This window comes from Temnothorax longispinosus, chromosome 7 (genome assembly GCF_030848805.1).
Source record: "Temnothorax longispinosus isolate EJ_2023e chromosome 7, Tlon_JGU_v1, whole genome shotgun sequence".
In the NCBI taxonomy this organism is placed as follows: Eukaryota; Metazoa; Arthropoda; class Insecta; order Hymenoptera; family Formicidae; genus Temnothorax; species Temnothorax longispinosus.
In genome coordinates, this window is record NC_092364.1 from 8,245,316 (window position 1) to 8,265,155 (window position 19,840).

General features: G+C 35.9%; 1 protein-coding gene across 6 annotated transcripts in view; it reads right to left on the reverse strand.

Moving 5' to 3' along the window:
- Positions 1–19,840, reverse strand: part of LOC139816883 (venom dipeptidyl peptidase 4) — a 509,974-nt gene that overhangs the window by 463,367 nt on the left and 26,767 nt on the right. For 2 of the 6 annotated variants that reach the window (XM_071784698.1, XM_071784693.1), the window contains exon 2: positions 12,403–12,665. The exons of 1 other annotated variant lie outside the window; for it this stretch is intronic. In XM_071784698.1, coding sequence (XP_071640799.1) covers positions 12,403–12,423 — 21 coding nt within the window. In that variant the 5' untranslated portion in view covers positions 12,424–12,665. Of the gene's footprint in view, positions 1–12,396; positions 12,666–19,840 lie in introns of all 6 variants that reach the window. 3 more of the 6 variants (XM_071784696.1, XM_071784691.1, XM_071784692.1) reach the window with 2 other exon arrangements.

Here is a 19,840-nt window from a genome sequence, read left to right on the forward strand (position 1 = left end):
TTGCGGTTCTGAAAATTCCCTATTTATTCTATGTATTTATTAACCCTTCGTGTGTAACGTCGGGTCACTCATGCCCTGGCGAAAGTGACTGTCCCCTGTAGCTCGAAGGGTGGGAGGGGGGGCGGGACCAAACTATACTAAAAAAAATTGTATACTACGTATACTACTAAGCTACTAGCTCCCCAAGCGCCGACGGTCTAGTGCGTAAACAGCCGTTGTGAGAACCAGACAAAATTTTGAAAGTGCACGAGTGACCCGACATTACACGTTACGTTGATTAAAAATAGCAGGTGAGTAAAATGTTTATTTTAATTTGGATGTTTTTTTTACTAAAAATTCATGTTTTTTCACTGGGAATTGATAGATTAATCTTAGTTATCGATAAATAATATGTTTTGACTGTGCACAATAATTTAGCCTTGATATAATTTTTTTATATTTTTGTACTTTTTTATAATTTTGTAATAAATCATTGTGATTGATTACATTTTCATGAATAAAATTGATTAAAAATGAATAAAATGTGTATTTTACTGTAATTTGTACCTATTTATGTACTTTCAAAAAACGTGATTTTGATGCTCAAAACTTAAGCATCCCATTAATTTATACATACTTCTAATATTTTTTTCTTTAAAGTACTATTCTTAAACTTTAATTTTTTTTTTTTTAATATATTAATTTTTGCCAAAGTTACGATTTTTTGAAAAAAATGGTCCATTTTTCACGTTTTTATTTGTTTATATAAATATATTCTTTAAACAAATGAAAAAATCGGCAATATAGCGATTGATCCTTAAAGTAGGATATAGTTAATAAGGTAACATGAATTTTTTCAGATTTTTTTAGAACACTTTAAAGCGCTTTAAAGTATTTTTTAGGCGTCGGACACGAGTGACCCGACGTTACCCGTTACAGGTGCCGAAAAAGACGTTACACACGAAGGGTTAATAACAACAGGCGCGCGCAACGCGAATGCATTCGCCGAACAAGATACAAAAGACGCAGTGATAACCGTTTAAGACAAATTTTGGAAACAAAGAAAGAAATATTCAGCCTGAATTAAACCGTCGTACTTCGATAGAGCGGGACATGGGCGCTCTTATAACTTCTTTCAATAAGAGGGGGCAGAGTTTAAATATACTTAGATATACCGTTTTTGTTCAAGTTGTAATGGACTGGAAATTAAGAAATAAGATACTTCATTTGGGGTATAAATAAAACGATAAAAAATAATTATTTAGAAAGCAAATTTCAAATTTCTTGAATTTCTTGACGTCTAGGAGGTCGATTATGTATCTTAAAAATTACAAAGTGTGGAAATTTACTAGAGTATCTACAATTTTATTTGTCAAAATCTAGCAAATCTATAAAAGACAAAAGATTATCGATAAGTTTATTCTAAAAAAAAAGCAGTACACGGAGAAAATTGTTACGGTTGTTACAACAATGTTCTCTATGATTAAAAGAGAAATGGATGTAAATTCAAGTTAAATTGATATTACATTCAATGTAGCTGTTAAGATATGCCCATTTATACAGTTGTCATAACCGTAGTTCTTACGATACGTAACATTCGGTTATAATACCCTCGTATATGGTTGCCTCAACCAAAGGATTATTGCTATCCCTCTTATGTGGTCTGCAGCACAATTATTATGGTTGAGAGATCCATAAGATATAGCTGCACGGTACAGCACTGAATCACTGCATGATTGAGAGTTTAGTTCCATTGCGCGCGCAAAAGAATTTCTGCATAGAATAAAGTGGATTTGATAAGGATGTTTTAACTTTAAGGCCTATCTACATAAGACGCAGAACGCGAGTCGCAAGCACACACACAGTCTACATGTCAATCTAACCTCTTTGTGTATAGAGGTTAGATTGACATGTAGACTGTGCGTGTGTCTTGCGACTCGCGTTCTGCGTCTTATGTAAATAGGCCTTTATAAATATACTTTTTTCATAAATATATTTACGAACACAAAATTTCGTAATGAGCCGACACTGGTTTCTGACATTCACCCGACATTATAAGAAATATTATATCATATATCCAATTCAAAATTTTATTACTTTTTTTAAACTGAATTTGTTTCTTAAGATGATTTTTGAAAAATTATATATTTGCGCTGGTTGACATATGTAGACTAAATATAACACTAACATTAAATTAAGAAGTGGTCTACCACGTAAGGCAGTTGGCTCACGATCCAGAGGTCCCGAGTTCGAATCCCACCAAGGTATGTGTGTTTTTATATGTGTTTTTAAATACGAGAAAATATTTATAATCATAGACTGCATCTTAAGAAACAAATTTAGTTAAAAAATAGTAATAAAATTTGAAATAAATAATTTTTTTTTGTCGGGTGAATAATTGTTCATTATGGTTGTAACATCCATATATTATGGTTGCAACATCCATATAGTAGCTACCCTCACTAAGGTTAGGGCAACCATATGGAAACCATATGGAAACCATAGGTCACTTCCAGAGTACTATGGTTTCCATAACCTTTTGTATGGATGGGCGAAAATTAACAGCATTATTCTGTTGTAGCAACCGTAACTTTTTCTCCGTGTATCCATGCATATGGAATTTTTTATTTATGTAAAGCTCTGCCAAACAAACGTATTTTTAAATAATATTTTTTAAAAAAATATTTGTATGCGTAGATTTTTATTTTTAATTGAATAAATTTCAAGTAAAAATTTATCTGGTTGTTAATCATAAAATCATTCTAAATTGAAAAAATTAAAATCCAGAAGAGAACACATGCCCCTATTTGCCCCCTTTCTCATGGACGCCCATGGTGGGACAATAATAACTCGGCTAGTCTTGTTGTTTGTTGACATAACGCATCCGCCGGCCGTCGCGCGTCGTGCAACCGGTACAACGCAAGGTTGACGCACTACCATTCGCACGGCGACGCTTGAGCAAGCTGCAGCGACGCGAACTGTTCCGTGTGCTGTCGCTTTATCACTCCTCATAACGCGATTATTCCGATCAATTAGCAATCTTCACGATTAACCGACTCCTCCGATTAACGATACGTAAGCGAGCCGCTTGCGCTCCGCAAGAGCCACTCATAAGGGTGATGTTACATGGCGCGTCGCACGTCCTTTATCCTCCAAGGCGGTGGAAAATGAGATTTGCACGAATTACGTTTTGCTTGTGATAATTTTCTCGCTATCTACAATGCTAGAATTGGAAAATAACCTCGCAACAATTTTCTCGCGCGACATTTTCTCGTATTAATAGATTTAATTCGTCTTTATTGTACCGTTTCCGGATTGTGAACGAGGAGTCCGAATCGAACAAATCAATTAGCGGAAAACTACGTGTCGTTTATTATAATATTTCGTGTAATTGAGCGTCGCGCGCTACAGTTAACGACGGAAGTGTAAAGCACCAATGCGCAATCGTCGTATTCTGGTAATTAATCCACCTACGGATATAATTAACTGTGTTTTCGCGATATTGTATATATTGTGTAATGAAGCATCCTGAGAGGAAAAGACTTGGAAGGTATCGGGATCAGGCGTCGGCGGAGTTATACCAGTTATAAAATAAGTTATTTAATATTTATAGGTGCATTATTTGCTACTTATAGATAGTCAATCGTCTCATTTTCTTTTATTAGAAATTCGTTGATTTAAATAAGAATTTAAAAAAAAGATTTCTTTTGAAAGTATATAATTATTTTATTATAGATATCTAATTAAGAGATAAATAAAGGATTCAACGCATGTGACGATAAAGGTATCTTTTTGACGTTATCTTGGCAACATCTGTTGTAATTTATATACATTTGTATGTTGCAGATTAACGTAGTTACAACGCAATCTCCGCCGTTCTCTGCGCATCGTATATGTATCGGTATCACAAAAATTATCTTTTATTTTAATCTAAAGTAATGAATTTGTGAATGCTACTGATAAATGTAACATATCATACATCCATTGCCATGAAATGGATGAGTTAACATCGAGGTTAACATATTATAGATTAGCAAAAATGTTTAACCTTCGACTATAATAAATGTATATAGGTATGCGTTTATTGTGTGTACGAAGATGCACGATACAAAAACATACAAAGCTTACACATAGAATAGAGCTTATTGTTATCGCATTTTATTATTAATTGATTTGGTCGTTTGCTGCAGGCAAAATTTAGTGTCGTATTGAGCAACAGAGCAATTATTATACAGGAACAAACAAATTGTTTGAAATTTATAGTAGGTACATTATAGACATAATAAAATTAATTGATTTTCAAATGGAATTTATAGCTTAGAGAATTTTATTTATTGTTAGAAAAATATTTTTCTTTCTTTCTTTCTTTCTATAATGAATTCAAGAGAATCAATTTATTATGAAGACTCAATAATTTAGAAATTATTACGTAAGATACCTATGTAGTAAAAATTATTTTAAAGAAATGAGAAAAGAACAGAAAAGAGAATGTGTTTTTATTTGATACATGCAATAATTGATAGTAATTTGATACGGTTCTACAATTTGATACGGTTAATCATATGAAAATAAAAATATCGGTTTATTGTTAACGTCAGATTTTTATAAACATCGAATTTCGATTACGTGACAATCGCGACAATTAACCTTGAAACTTAGACCTGACCGGCACGCAGTTTTGACGACGTCAAAAGTGTTGACTAGCGTGGTTGTCTCAGCTTTGGGTGCGTAATAAACAACAAGGATGAAATAACCACTTAACGCTTGCAACGCTCGTGGAATCATTTCATCCTTGTTGTTTATTAAATGTTAAACAAGGACGAAATAATGCTCGCGAGCGTTGTGAGCGTTAAAGTGGAACGCACCCATTATCGCGCGTTAGTTCACGTTGCATCAGGTTTGCTTCGTTCGTGCTTTCTTAAAAAAGTAAGATTTCACGATTGACTGTAGAAAATGCCGCGATTTAGGCGATGGACGATCGTGATTATATATATAGCCATCCAATCCGATATTCGCAATCGTGCGTCGTGTCGCCTGAGCTTATCACGCACCGACATTTGTTATATAGAATATCTATCGAAGCGCATTGTCCCGCGTTTCCCGTTCGTCCGAATCGCGTTGTCCACGCGACTGACAAGTATTAATGGTGCATGTTGAACAAAGTTTTCAATTCGAAATATCTGACGATTTTTCTTAAAATACTCGCGGTACATGCAGATATTATACGAATTCATCATCGTTTTTCGTTTTCTCATTTTGTGTACCCTTTACATTTGTAATATTTCTATTGTAATTTGTAATTACTCTCTCTTTTTCCTCCAAATCCTACATATTTATTTTATCTTGACTCTATTTTGCTGCATAAAATTATATTCTGGCGGTTTCAAAGACACGCGATGGGTGGAAATAGGTTAATTGAGATACGTAGTAAGTCTGCACTTTTCCGAGGACAGAGTCTATAAATAACTTGCGTAATAAGCGCCGATACAGGATGGAAAGAACAAAAACAAAACAATTAAAAAAATCAAAATATATAATTCGAAAGCTAAATCGGTCGATAGAGGTATATATATAGTTAAGTGTAGAAGGTAGGACACAAATGTTACGTAGTGTCATAAAGCCCGTATCAGACTACGCATTGGAGATTGACATTATCGATTAAAAATTGAAGATTGTCCGATCACACTATGACTGCATTCCGATATTTACTGTCAGCAACTGTCAGTACTGAAAATATATAGTATATACGTGACGTAAAATATAGAAAAATATAAATTTTCAGCATTGAATATCAGTTATGCAGTCTACGGCACGATTACGATAACTTTGACTCTTTGATTTGACGATGGTTTTTGGTAGTATTTTTTACGCTGAACAAAAAATTATATAGGTCTTATGTCTATTTCTACCAATATAGATTAACTTTAATCACGGTTTAACTTACTTTTCATCTTTTTCTAGTTCTTAAAATTAGAGAAAGATAAAAGATAAGTTAAGCCAAAATCAAAGTAAATCTGCATTGGTAGAAATGGATATTATCAGGCTAACTCTGTTCTAGTTTTTGAGATATACAGGTTAAAATTAAAAATAAATAATATATGAATTTCTAAATAATACTTCGATTATGTGTGTATAGATAATACACATGTAGGCGGGAGTGGGGGATGGACCTCGGTTCGTGTGGAAAGTTGAAAACCTGAACCGTACAATGATAGATTTTGTTTCGTCCTATAAGTAAGCCAGGGTAGAATGGGGTGAACCACGGAAAATTTTTTTGGTCAGAAAATTTTTGTACTATTTCTTCTGTGTTCCTCGCCAAAAATACTTCCGAAAACCACCAACATTTCGAGGGGCCGAAGTTATCATATTCGTCCCGAGCCTGATTACAGTTAAGATTATATATAGTGATAGTAAATTTAATTTAAGTTTAATTTTAAATTTAATTTAAATTAAGTTAAGTTAAATGTCGCATAACATGGGAGGGCTCCAGTTGCCTACAAAACGATTGCCTACAGGTTCGATTGCACACACTTATTGCACACAATCCCGATAACACACATTTCAAATTGCCTACAGAGCGATTGCCTACAGGCATTATTGCGCACATATTTCTTTGTCTACACGATCATATTGCGCACAGCGCATTGCACACACGACCGTATTGCACACAGCGCATTGTGCACACGACCGTATTGCACACAGCGCATTGCACACACGACCGTATTGCACACAGCGCATTGCACACATGGCTGTTATTGCACACACGACCGTATTGCACACAGTGCATTGTAAAAACGGCTGTATTGCATACAGCGTATTGCACGCAGCACATTGCACACATGGCTGTATTGCACACAGCGCATTGCACACACGACCGTATTGCACACAGCGCATTGCACACACGACCGTATTGCACACAGCGCATTGCACACATGGCTGTATTGCACACAGCGCATTGCACACACGACTGTATTGCTCACAGCGCATTGCACACACGACCGTATTGCACACAGCGCATTGCACACATGGCTGTTATTGCACACACGACCGTATTGCACACAGCGCATTGCGCACACGACCATATTGCACACACGGCCGTATTACACACACAGCCTTATTGCACACACGTCCATGTTGCACACACAGCCGTATTGCACACACGATTGTATTGCACACACGGCCGTGTTGCACACACGACCGTATTGCACACACGGCCGTGTTGCACACACGACTGTATTGCACACACGGCCGTGTTGCACACACGACCGTATTGCACACACGGCCGTGTTGCACACACGGCCGTATTACCGATTTCAATGACCTTGATATATGTTGTCAAGGTCATGACCCCAAGTGACCTTCAGAAGGTTTTAGCCGTCGCTCGTTATTCGTTAAAAAGTTATTAACAAAAAAAGTTTGGAAAATACGTAGGTTAGATGACGCGCTTCAAAAGTATTTAACTGTTTAAAGCGCGTCATCTAACCCATGTGGCATCTCGCATATTAACTTTCCACGCATGAAAAGTTCACGCATACACTTTTCACGCGAACCGAGGTTTACGCACACCCCCCCCCTGCTTTCGGGGGAGGTGCGGTAGCCCCGAAATAGTTCACGCATACACTTTTCACGCGAACCGAGGTTCACGCACACCCCCCCTGCTTTCGGGCCGGTGAACCTCGGTTCGCGTGAAAAGTGTATGCGTGAACTATTTCGGGGCTACCGCACCTCCCCCGAAAGCACGGGGGGGGGGGTGTGCGTGAACCTCGGTTCGCGTGGAAAGTGTATGCGTGAACTATTTCGGGACTACCGCACCTCCCCCGAAAGCACGGGGGGGGGTGTGCGTGAACCTCGGTTCGCGTGGAAAGTGTATGCGTGAACTATTTCGGAACTACCGCACCTCCCCCGAAAGCACGGGGGGGTGTGCGTGAACCTCGGTTCGCGTGGAAAGTGTATGCGTGAACTATTTCGGGACTACCGCACCTCCCCCGAAAGCACGGGGGGGGTGTGCGTGAACCTCGGTTCGCGTGGAAAGTGTATGCGTGAACTATTTCGGGACTACCGCACCTCCCCCGAAAGCACGGGGGGGGTGTGCGTGAACCTCGGTTCGCGTGGAAAGTATACGGTCGTGTGTGCAATACGGTCGTGTGTGCAACCCGGCCGTGTGTGCAATACGGCTGTGTGTGCAACACGGTCGTGTGTGCAATACGGCCGTGTGTGCAATACAGCCGTGTGTGCAATACGGCTGTGTGTGCAACACGGTCGTGTGTGCAATACGGCCGTGTGTGTAATACGGCCGTGTGTGCAATATGGTCGTGTGCGCAATGCGCTGTGTGCAATACGGTCGTGTGTGCAATAACAGCCATGTGTGCAATGCGTTGTGTGCAATACGGTCGTGTGTGCAATGCGCTGTGAGCTATACAGTCGTGTGTGCAATGCGCTGTGTGCAATACAGCCATGTGTGCAATGCGCTGTGTGCAATATGGTCGTGTGTGCAATGTGCTGTGAGCAATACGGTCGTGTGTGCAATGCGCTGTGTGCAATACAGCCATGTGTGCAATGCGCTGCGTGCAATACGCTGTATGCAATACAGCCGTTTTTACAATGCACTGTGTGCAATACAGTCGTGTGTGCAATAACAGCCATGTGTGCAATGCGCTGTGTGCAATACGGTCGTGTGTGCAATGCGCTGTGTGCAATACGGTCGTGTGCGCAATGCGCTGTGTGCAATACGGTCGTGTGTGCAATGCGCTGTGCGCAATATGATCGTGTAGACAAAGAAATATGTGCGCAATAATGCCTGTAGGCAATCGCTCTGTAGGCAATTTGAAATGTGTGCTATCGGGATTGTGTGCAATGGGTGTGTGCAAACGAACCTGTAGGCAATCGTTTTGTAGGCAAACGGGACCCTCCCGCATAACATAATATAACTAATATAAAGAAATAAAATATAACTGTTGCTCTCTTATTTTTAATAATTGTTGAACGAAAGAAATTTATGACATTGACTTTCAAAGATCCAGAAAAGTTTAAATGATAAGAGAAATATGATATATAAATAAAATTTATTCCTTTAGTTTGTTTTACAGTATACTTGTAATATACTTAAACACTCATATTGCAAACGCTCTTTTGAATATACATAACTTATTCTCTTAAATAATATAATAAAATATTTTTTATTTACGAATAAAAGAAAGCCAGCGTAATATGTGTATAACATATAAAAGATAACTCACTAATTTTTTTTTTAATTTTAACAAAAACTTACTTGCGTATTATATAAATTAAATTATTATTTAATTTGTGACGTGAGATTATTTGTAAGATAGCTGTCTTATTAAATATTATAATTAATTTTTATATTAAATTTTAACAATATAACTATATTTCACTATACTAATGACACATACATTAATCTCTTTTGCTGTTTACAAATGTCACGTGTCTATCATATCACTTGGCTAAAAAAATCGTCCAGCCATTGGCTGATATTGCGATTGAAAATTTTGAGAAAATAGACCGATTACTCTAATTTCAATCCGCAATCTTAATATTTACTTTCTTTGTTCGAAGTCCAATCTCCAATATACAATCTCAATCTTCAGTACTAGTCTGATACGGGCTTAAGGCGACGAGACATTGCGTGCGGCGTGAAGTTGTCTCCGCGTAGTTTGAATGTTCCGTGCGCCGAGTGCGCTGTTGGTATGTCGGTCGCGTCGGGATCAGTGTCGAGCGGGACGTAAGTATGACTGTCGCATGTTTCGCACGTTTGTTTTGCGCCGTGCGAAACGTGCGACGATCGTCGGGAAAGTAGCAGCCGAAGTGTCTCGACGAGTTCGCGTCCGGATGAGCGAACATCCGCGACACGAGAGCAAACGAGGAAACGGAGCGAGAACAGCGCAGTAAGACGACGACGCGATGGCGGCATCAGTGAGTGAGTTAATCAGTCATTACATATCGGCGCACAATTAATTGTTAATTTGTTCCATTCATATATATATATATATTGGCGTGTTTTGACACTTTTACGCCGCTTTTAATGACTCTGTTAATTAAAATAAATGGATCGAACGAATAAAATAAAATAAATTGAATAGAAGGAATTGATTGAAATAATATTCTCTGCTGTCGTGTCATTTTAGAGTAATTAACTTTATTGTTATTGAAATAAACATTATTTACTTAAAAAAATTAATTATATTATTAATAACACGACAAAAGTTTTTAAAATACTATATTTCAATTTTAAAAGTTATTAATTATATTATTACATTAATAATGACACAAATTTCAAAAATTCTATATTTTAGTTGAAAGATTAATGATGATTATTAGTATATTAACGACGATAAAAAGTATTAAGATTCTAATTTTCAGTAAATTAAAAAGTAATTTTTTTTATATTAATAATAGTGTTTTTTTATTGAAAGTAAATATGGATAAGAATGAGGTGTGATAATATGGAAGAAAGAAAGAAATATTGATTAGAGAAGAGAGAAAATGTTAGTTATGCGTGTTCTGTGGACAACATTAACTATTATATAGAAGATTGTGAGTATCCAAAAATTGATATATATAATTATAGGGAGAAACAAGGAAGAAATAATAGATAAAATATGTAACAATGAATTAGATAGAGTTAAAGGGAAGACGTTGAAGAAATTGTGGAAAAAGAAGGCATGGCTAAGGAAAAGTATATAGCAGATAGGAATAAGTATTAAGGTTGCGTTAAGGTTGCATGGAAGAAATGAGTGTGTTAAATTATTTGTAAATCAAGTCCACTTCTTGGCATGGTTAATAAATATTGATTGATAATTATTGAAGGTGGAATTGATTATTTTATTACATATCGTGTTATAATTAAATAGGATTGATTATTCTATGATAATAAGAGATAGCGAGGCTTGAGATTTCCTGCAAATCGATACAACTGGTACGCGTCGATCGCACGAATAATGAATAAAAATGTTCCTAGAGAATCTTGTTATGCCAATGAATAAAAATTGAGGAGCCACCTGCTACTCGCGCGATGTGGTTATCTTCTTCTTCCATTCAACAGATATATTTGTTCCTGGGATTGAGAATTGGGGCTCAATTGTGATTCAATCGATCGCACCTGATAGATTCGCGATACGCGAGCGGGTTCATCGATCGCGTTAATTTTGCGCGCCGTCGAGCTCGCGAAATATCATTCACCGTCGTTTCAGGAAACTGCATGCGTTTCGGAATGTAGCGACGGTCTACGCGCCATCGCGTCGTCCTCGCAATATTGCCTTCGTCGAAAATTGCGATTCTACGTCACGTTTCTCAACCCCGTAGTCCCAGAACGAAGTTGAAATGCAACATATCAACGCGACGTATTAACTCAAAGGCGACGTGAAGGTGTTTTGCGCGTGTTTGATGAATATTAAAACTGCGAAGCAGTTAAAACTCGACCGACGCAAGATCGACGTTGCACCTGGCAACGTGTCTACTCTTATAAGACAAGGTTTTGCAAAATTTTCACCGTGCCGTGTGTCACGCCGCGAAAATCGCACTTTAATTAAAATCTCGCGGAAATGACACGGGCATACATTTGCATCGCTACCAGAAAAACGAATCTCATTTTACTGTTTGTTTGTAATTGCGTTTTAATACATATGGTTCTTTGTGAGCTTCATGCTGTATACAATCGATATCATAAAAGAAATTGCTTCGAAAACACTAAAACTTTATAATGTCTCTGTAACACATAGTGATATTTCTACCATTTTACAGTAGAATGAAAAATGCATTCCGTCGAAAATATTTCAAATATTAATTGCCTTGAATTTAATACTTCTTGATATACGTTGCCGATTTCTATTTTTATTAAAGAAATTTTATTTACAATAAACAATAAACGTGCTTTCGCTGCAATTAAAATATACAGCGTGTTTTATCGGTATAAAATTCAATTGTAAAATACTATACCAAAGTACACATCAAAATGCAAATGATCCATTGTTTTATCATATATATTCGTTTTTATATATATATATACAAATATTTCTAGCAATTTAGAACTGATTTTTCGTAAAAAGATCCCCCAATAGCTTTTGATCCATTCGCTGGCATAAATGTATAAAATAATCTCTATTTCCATTTATATATATAAAAGTAAAAACATTTCTCAATATTTTTTTGCCGCGTTTAAAGCATTGAAAATTAAATTTACTGATGTTACGGAAGGCTCAAACATATTTTAGCCTCTAAAGAACTTCTTAAAAGTATTATCCCAAAGGCACAATAGTTATTGCATATATTGAAAAGTATATCCTATCTTCTACCGCCACATAATATCAATTTCCTAAACGTTATTTTACGATACCAATCGAACCCTCCGGCCAAAAAGTAATGCGAAGAGGGAATAAGGTAGGAAAAAGGTTTGTGACTTACACTCACATTGGGCTCGCCCTCCGTCATGGTCCTCGAGCTTCCGTCACGAACGGGCGTCTGCACTCACAGGAATAAAATCACTTTTCTCTCTCTTCACCTGTACCACTTTTTCTTCCCTTTCTCGCTCTCTCTTTCTCTTTTTCTTCTCTCTTTCTCTCTCTTTCTCTCACAGTCCCAATTTTCACTACCGGCCAATTTTCCGTCAGTCGACCCGAATTCAATGGCTCCAGTCCATTAATCACTGCTTAGCGGCTAGCACGGAGCAAAACCTGTATTTAATTTTTCACGCAATGTCGCTTTGTATTCAAATGGAACCGGATACGAAGTTGGACCCGGGGTGAGAAGGGGGCGCGAGAATATAGGAGAATAAAGGGAGATAGGACAGAGCGCGAAGGTGATCAGCGACCTGGACCCGGGTCAGAGCATTATTTCACGTACCTAGCACGAAAGCAATATTAAGGACAGAACTATATATATATATATATATATATATAATTGGAAAGAATAAAATCTATCCGCTTATGTAATAAGAACGATATTCTCACTGTTTCCTTCTTCATTACTCGCGATTCATTAAATATTGAAAGGTTTAGGATACACTGGATGTATCAACTGCGAGAAAATCTGTGTGCTTCCTTTTTAACAAATATAATTTGATGAATTAACGCCAACAGCATTACCCATTAACCAATGAGTACTTTTTAATAAAAAAATAATTTATCAATTTTTTATATTAAATGTTTTTAGTTCGTAAATTGATTTTTTATCCTAGCTGTAACAATTATTTAGTTTTGAATAAACGTCTTCTCCATAGAAAAAGCTTTCTAATTTTCTTCAATTGCTTAAAAATTAATTATTAGTACCGACTGCAAAGGCATACAAAGAATTTATAAAATACCTTCCTGGCACAGCATCATCCGCTCGCTAATGAGTTAATAATAACAACTATTTTAAAATTTGACAACTAACTTAAAATTTCTCAGCTTGCACGATCATCATGCTTCTAAGTTTTCGTGAAATATCCCCATTATCTGCAGTATCAAATGCTTAAACGCGAGTAAAATTAAGTGTTAACGAGTGAAAATTGTGCTTTATATGTACATGTGATACAGAATTGAATCAAAAAGAGATAACCACAGTGGAGTCCATATCAAATTGTTACATTATATGATATAAAAAATGCAGTCTGCTCAGATACCGTCAGATCTGATGAGTAATTTATCGGTTACATATTGAAAATTTTACAAACACATCTAATTTGTGATGTAGACATCGGAGACTTGTATACTAAAAGTCTGATAAATATGCATGACATATATGACACACGATATTTTATTCCATCTTCCATCGAAACTTTGCGTATATTCGCGTCTAATAAATTAATAATTTTATCCTTAATTAAATATTTTTTATTGAAGCGTAATATTGAACGAAAGCTGCATTTACTAAATGATCATTATTACAATGATATTAGCTCCATTAAAAATAGTAGGATAATAATGATAGAATTACTTAATTATTAGTAAAAGCGAAAATTATATTCTACGCAGGCGCCAATAATAACTTCGCATAATATATGAGTCCATCAAACGAACCGTGGACCGCGTTCAAGAATCGAGAATCATTTTCCATAATAAATGCTTCGTTACATTTTCGTATCGCATTTAAAACCTGCATTTTCGCGTACGCATCATTACTGGGGGCATCATAATTCAATCTATAGATAATGAATTAATTCGATATCCGCGCTATTGCCGGTGATGAAAGCTAGTGGGAGGTGGTACGAAAGTCTCGACACTGTGTTGCTTTTTGAACTCGTTTTTTTTTTCTGACGGCGCGACTTTGACGAAGATATATTCCGCTTACGAACGCGCCCGCGCTTGTGCGTTCGATATTGACGTGACGAACTGTTTTGAAACTAAAAAAGAAGCGAAGAAAGATGAAAAACATCCTACACAACCGCGCTATTCAAATCACCGCGACACGGCGCAACGCGGCGTTTCGACGAGCGCCTTTCCACGTTCTGAAATTGTATTTCGCATACGTGCAACACGCAGACTTTTTATCTGCACGACAGTAGAATTGAATAAACCATTCTATATATATTATACGTACATGGTATACCTATGTAATATATACATATGTACGTATATATAATAGATATAGTATATGTATACGTATAGCCTCAAGCTTCGCAAAATTTCAGTAAAAGAAGCGATTCTTTATTGAAAGTTTCTTTATTATTATAGATTAAAGTGTATTAGACTTTGATATGCAGCATGAGAAAGGTGAAGGCGAGATGGGTAACTATGGTAACTTTTTCTTACGTAATGACTTACATGAGAAGCGATCTGACCATTCAAACGTTGAATATCTCGCACGATAAAGATAGAACTTCATCATTAATTCAAATTTTCAAAGTTGTGAGTGAACATACGATAAAATTAGATTGGATCAAAAACTTTGCGCTTTTTGCCCAGTAAATAATTAACAATAAGCCACATTTATTAATTATCATAAGCTGATTAGACCAAATAATACGGAGATCACTGTTAATATATTTAAAGGCTTATATATATTCCTGTGTCATATAAACGGTATAAAATATGTAAAATAACAATAACAATGTCTCAAAATTATAAAACTAATAAAATTTGTATTAACCCCCCTTTCAGGAATGGAGTTCTCTAACGGGAATAAAATATCAAAATCATATAGTCTTCTTAAAGTTTATGAGTCGCTCTTTACGATTCTGGCACAATTCCAAAATTTTAACATCTAACATGGTGGATCTAATATGGCGGACCTAATGTTCAAATAGTGATGTAATTTGTACTGAATATGAAATTCACTTCATATCAGTTTTTGAGGTTGCTAAATTTGAATATAATCTTAAAGTTGCAAAATTCAAAATGGCAGATCTGTTCAGAACGGAATACGTTTAGCTTATTTCGTATTATACTATACTCAAGCTTGTCAGTAATATAGTAGACAAAATTTACGGAGATTCTGAATCGTATTTAGATTCAAATGAGGAATCAGAATCTGACTTTTCTGAATATTGCTTTAAAGATGAGAAATACTTTGTATGGATGTCTCGTTCTGTTATGCTACTATATAGCATAAGTTTACGTAGTACTGATGAGCTTCAAAACAAGTGAAACCGGAAGTTTGGAGTTATCAATTAAGTCATAACATTTAAAATTTTTGTCTGCCATATTGACATTTCCATTTTTTAATTTTGTAATTTTTGAGGTTAAAATCAAACTTTGCGACTTGGAAAACCCATATAAATTGAGTTTTATGCAAATTGCATCGTTTTTTCAATTTTAGCTCCGTCATTTTTAGTTTGGGCTTTAAATTCGAATAGCATAACCATCATGGGTTATCGATAATTATTAAAACCAACAGTTTCTAACATAAAATACAGATTTCTACAGATGTTGTTACATGCAGAATTTTAGTAAAAGAACTTTGTTGCACAGCTCTTTTTCGATTTTAGCGCAAAAAAAGATCTTGCTTCGCAAAAAATTATCGTCACTCGTAATTTGATGAAAAGTCCTCCGATAGAGATTGCGATGTAATTTCCCGCCGAGCCGAGCGTGCGAATGAAGACGTATTTCAATCACTGATGATCAGTCGTGTGACATATATTCATTGCACCTGCAGCATGCGCGACAAAAAAGACGAACAGAAAGCGGCTCGAACTATTCAAATTGAAATCCTACTCCTGCAGTTTCATCTATATTGTGTCCAACCTTCCGCGTTTTCGCGGATATAAGCGTGACAGTACAGTGATTAATTCCCACCTTCAGATCAATTCGCGGGCTCGATGCTCGTTAGCCGTGCGACATTTTATCATTGTCCAATCGCGAAATTTCTATCAATCAAGAAATAAGATAGATAGTATTTTTTCTGAAATTAATTTTTCCCAGTGGAATGTCTGATAGTTAATAGTACAAAGGAATCTAGTACGAAAACGGCTAAACACCATGCCAGTCTTTGATTTAAGATTTGAACTTTTTGAGTCTAGAAGATGAATTTTTAGCAGAAATTTTGAATTATGCGCTTTGATAACTCTAAGCTTCGAATTGCCAAAATATTAATACTGCCATATACTTTTTCCAAATTAATAACTATATTATATCAAGAGCTATAATAGAACAGTAATTAGTTTAATAATAATGATTACAAAATCATAAATAATTGCAAATTTCCGTAAAATATTCTCCTAGCAGTTTTTCATCAGTTAGCCCTAATCACACGCGTTTTACCTATCAAATCGGTACTTTTGCGGATAAACGATGCAGCGTTATCTGTGTGATTGTGCGTCTTAATCTTCGTGACTACAATACGCGACCGATAACACGAGAGAACGTAAATCACATTTGAAGAAGGAATCTTTTCTCTGCCGGCCCTTTTTCGCTCTTTTACCCTTTCGGACCTCTTGGGTGTTCTCTTCACGACTCGTTTCTCTTCGACGATCCCGCGATATTTCATTCGCGGTCTGCCACGACGTCGCGTCGCTGCCCCTCGTTGTCCACTCCGGTCCGCTCGAGAGTGGAGGTGTTGCTTCCAAAGGTAGGGTCGAGAGTGCGCGTATTCTCGCCCGAGTCCTCGGCGGTTAACCCGCGCATTGTTCGCGTGGAAGTAAATCGCCGTCGACGTACGCGCTTCGCCGTCCATTATACGGCCGAATGACAAATATACAAAGTCCCCGTGCTCCCGCCCGTGCGGTGCGCATAGCACATACGCGGCCGAGATGTGTCCGTCCGGTTCCGTGTACGAGCCTTCGCTCACGTAACGTGCGCGCATACACGTCGTGAACACCGCCGTTGTGATGTTACACGCGCAAACACATTTTAGATTAGGTAGCGGCGTTTAACACTAAATCGACCGCGGACGTACGTTTCGCTGCGAGTGAAAGTTACGTTGGCCAAACACCCTTTTTGTATCATAAATGATTCCTCAATAACGTGTTCTCAACACGATTAAAACATGCCCGTAAAAATGCATTACATAATCTGCTTTTGAACACTGAATTTTTATGCCAATTGATGCGCTTGAAATATACAATATCTCCGTGCATTTCCATACAATTCATTAAGAATACACGATAAAAGTAAACGTTGGACCGATTAAAATAAATAAATATTGACCGGAAAATTGGCGATTTGCATTGCAATCAAGGAAGAAGAATGGGGGAATATTTCGATCGGTTTCGGATAAAACTCGAACAAATATTCCGATTGGCTCGGCCGGATATTTATTTAATATATTACTATATATCTATTAAATATTTAATAACAAGTGTGCTAAACTTTGGAGTTCAGTAAAAATTTATTTTATTTAGATCATATCGCAAATTTTCTCAATTTTTGACAATTAATTTTTGATAGTTATAATTTTTTATGTGATAATATTATCAAAGTAGAGTCGGCATTAAAATAAGCAAATAACTATTTTTTGTTATTTAATTAGATCATTTTAAATTACATTATTTTATTTATAGGAGTAACTATTATAAATACCAATTGCAAAAAGTAAACAATTCTGAGCGTGCAAATTTAAGTGTCATCAGATATTAACATGATTATAGCAAATAGATAGATAAATAAAGAAATAGATAGACGCAAAGTATTTTAATGAAATATACAACGGATTAAGAGATATATGACATGATTATTATTAATAAGCGAACGTGATCTAGTTTAACCATTGCAATACAAAGTTGAACCTGCCAGCTTTTGTCCAGCTCTTTTGAAAGCAATATTGTCACATTATTAATTTATGCTATATTTATATTATATTAACATCACATATGTACAAATTATGAATTTATTTTAATTACACATCATATGTATGCAGATGTCGGAAGTAGAATCAATTATTGGAAACAATAATAGGAATCAAATATCATTTGCCATTTTGATGGCATGGCATGGAATAACCACATAATTTGCTGACAAATAACGCTATTAGATCAAGTTGTAAAGATATCGTCTATTACTATCGTCTATTAATAAAATAATGTAATTTAGTCTAACTGAAAACAACTATTTAACAGATAAATTCGTGTATATATAACATAATCTGTTGCGATTGTTTAGCTCTCATCGTATAACAAGCCATTGTTGCCGCTTTTAATGATTAACACTTTATTACTAAATTGTTTACAATTACTAAATCGTTTATAAATAAAATATACTAATTATAAATGAGCATACCTTTAATAAATATGTTTAAATGATAAATGATAAATGTAATTATAATCTCTGAGATAAACTTTTAAAATAAAGCGCAATCAGTTTCTAAAATTATTTATAATAAAAATTGCTTTATTTGCTAAATAATATGCGAAATAAAGTGTGGATAAAGATATTGAAAAAAGTAAAATAGTCATCTAATTTTAGTTCAATTTTTATCTTAAGATTGCTCTTATTGTTCCCAAGATTCTTAACGCGATATAATTAAAATAATTTTATATGCCTTATGTCTGCGTCTCGTTACTCTTTCTTTTCAATTTACAAATTATATCTCTACTTTGTGTCTATATATACGTATTAATCATGATATATTGTCATGTTTATCTTGTTAGCTTAGTTGTTTCTTTATATTATCCACAAATGCGAATCCAGGCAATATGATAACAACCGAGATGAGTTTGTGATAAAATATAACTCTCACTGAAATGTGCCAAGAAACATGTAATATTTACGAACGGTGGTCTATTCAATTAGTAGAGTATAGACCATGTTTAACGAGCAACCTTTAATTGCAATAAAAATTGTAATATAATAAATTATAACATCACGATTGCTCATTTGTAATAATTATTAAATATTTTACATTAAACTATTATATAGTTAATATCATATCCAATATACAAAATAAAATTTAAAAAATATAGAAGTTTGTGCAATAATCTAATTTACTTAGTAACTACTTTGCCGATTAAGATTTAATTGTTGCGATATCTCTCCTGATATTTGAATTCAGCTATCTCATCTCGGGTGCGTTTTAACATGGCACAGTTCCAATCGTGCTTTCACAATCGGAATTGGCAAGTGCGACAAGCATACGCGGAATTGGCATACGCGCCATTAAAATGGAGCAACCGTTTTTCACTAATTCTTCAATGACGTTCAGTTTTCATGGTGTTGCCTTGACTTACTCGTATCTTGGTACGTCCCAAATTTTCAAGAACATATAATTCCGTGGCATTAATGCACATTGGCCGTGAAAAAGAGAAACGATATATCCGCGCGTAGACGTGCAAAGGAGATATAATATACACGCGCGGATGTATCGAAAGTTTGACCTTTTCTCGAGTTTCCTATAGTACTCCCACCTTCGTGCACCTTCGTTTATCGTATCGGCCTGTATAAAAATCCTTTCACAGCGATCCTACAGTCGGAACCGGTTGGCCTTCTCGTGTAAATGT